Consider the following 1,259-nt stretch of genomic DNA (forward strand, 5'->3'; position numbering starts at 1 on the left):
CACGCGCGTGGCGGCGCGGTTCCCAGGCCCAGGTGAGCCGGCACCATGGGGCAGGCGAGCTGCAAGGGGCTCTACCAGTCGCTGTTCGACTACAAGACCGAGAAATATGTCATCGCCAAGAACAAGAAGGTGGGCCTGCTCTACCGGCTGCTGCAGGTCTCCATCCTGACCTACCTGGTGGTGTGAGTGCGGGCCCGCGGGAAGCGGGGCGGGGCGGGGGCCTCCCCGGGGTGGGGAATCGGCCTGGGTCACATAGTGTCCCCTGGGTGGGGGTGGGGGTCAGGGTGGGCGTAAGGAGGGAGCCCCCTCCTCCCGGGACCCCGGCTCCGGAGGTGACAAGACGCGGCAGGGGATCTAGGAGGCTTTCCCGGGCAGCTCCCTCCTCCAGGCCTGGAGCCCCCGGCGCTGGGCGGTGGGAAGGGGCCAGGGTACAGGGGGCTGGGCTGCAGCTGTCGCCCCGGAGCCTCCCACACAGGGAGTTTATTTATAATCACTGAGCTCAGAGCCAAGCCTCCGGCTGGGGCCGCTCATGAGGCTGGCATGTCCCTCTGGTCAACTCACCCCACCGTGGCTGGCCTCTCCGGCATCCAGCTGGGGGACCTGCCCAGTGGGCCCCCCGCATCTCCCTCCCACCCGGCAGAAGCTGGTGCCAGCAGCAGAGGGGCAGCTCCTTGGGGTGGCTCCGCCGGGCACTGCCCAGAGCCCTCGCCCCTGAGTAGGGAGGGGGCAGGTGGAGGGAGGACATGGCCGTGGAGGATTGGGATGCAGGTGCGCCTCTTTTACTCTTCCAGTAAATGCGGTTTGTCCCTCCCAATTCCTGACTCGGGAAGGAGGCCCTGATCCACCTGGCATTTCCCCAGCTTCGCCCTCCTGTCTCCCGCCTGAGGGCCTTTGAACTCGCTGTTGCTCAGCCAGGGGTGCCGTTCCTCCTCCACTTGGGCAGTGTCTGCTCCTCCTTCCGACCTGGGACCTCCCACAACTCCCTCTGCTTTCCTCCCACATGTCACACAATTCCCCACAATGTAATTACATGCTTGTTTGGAGGCTCCTTTGCTTAATGTCTGTGTCTGACTCCCCATCAGGCTGGAACATCATGATCAGTGGTTCTCAACCCTGGCTGCACATTAGAATCACCTGGGAATCTTTAAAATCCAGATTTCTGGGCCTCATCCTCCGGAAATTCTGTTTCTTTGTTACTAATTTGTGGCCTCACCCCATAACAAAAAAACAGAATTTCCGGAGGATGAGGCCCAGAAATC

The 1,259-nt window shown here is 62.4% G+C and overlaps 1 protein-coding gene and 1 long non-coding RNA gene across 2 annotated transcripts in view; one reads left to right on the plus strand and one right to left on the minus strand.

The window, feature by feature from the left end:
- Positions 1 to 1,259, minus strand: part of LOC106726572 — a 17,232-nt gene that overhangs the window by 8,307 nt on the left and 7,666 nt on the right. Inside the window, exon 2 of the long non-coding RNA XR_001362638.1 lies at positions 694 to 704. This is a non-coding gene — a long non-coding RNA (uncharacterized LOC106726572). The remainder of the gene's footprint in view (positions 1 to 693; positions 705 to 1,259) is intronic.
- P2RX5 (purinergic receptor P2X, ligand gated ion channel, 5) overlaps positions 7 to 1,259 on the plus strand; it is a 12,675-nt gene continuing 11,422 nt past the window's right edge. The window contains exon 1 of the mRNA XM_005869029.2: positions 7 to 182. Coding sequence (XP_005869091.1) covers positions 46 to 182 — 137 coding nt within the window. The 5' untranslated portion in view covers positions 7 to 45. The remainder of the gene's footprint in view (positions 183 to 1,259) is intronic.

Source organism: Myotis brandtii, unplaced genomic scaffold (assembly GCF_000412655.1).
Source record: "Myotis brandtii unplaced genomic scaffold, ASM41265v1 scaffold284, whole genome shotgun sequence".
Lineage (NCBI taxonomy): Eukaryota > Metazoa > Chordata > Mammalia > Chiroptera > Vespertilionidae > Myotis > Myotis brandtii.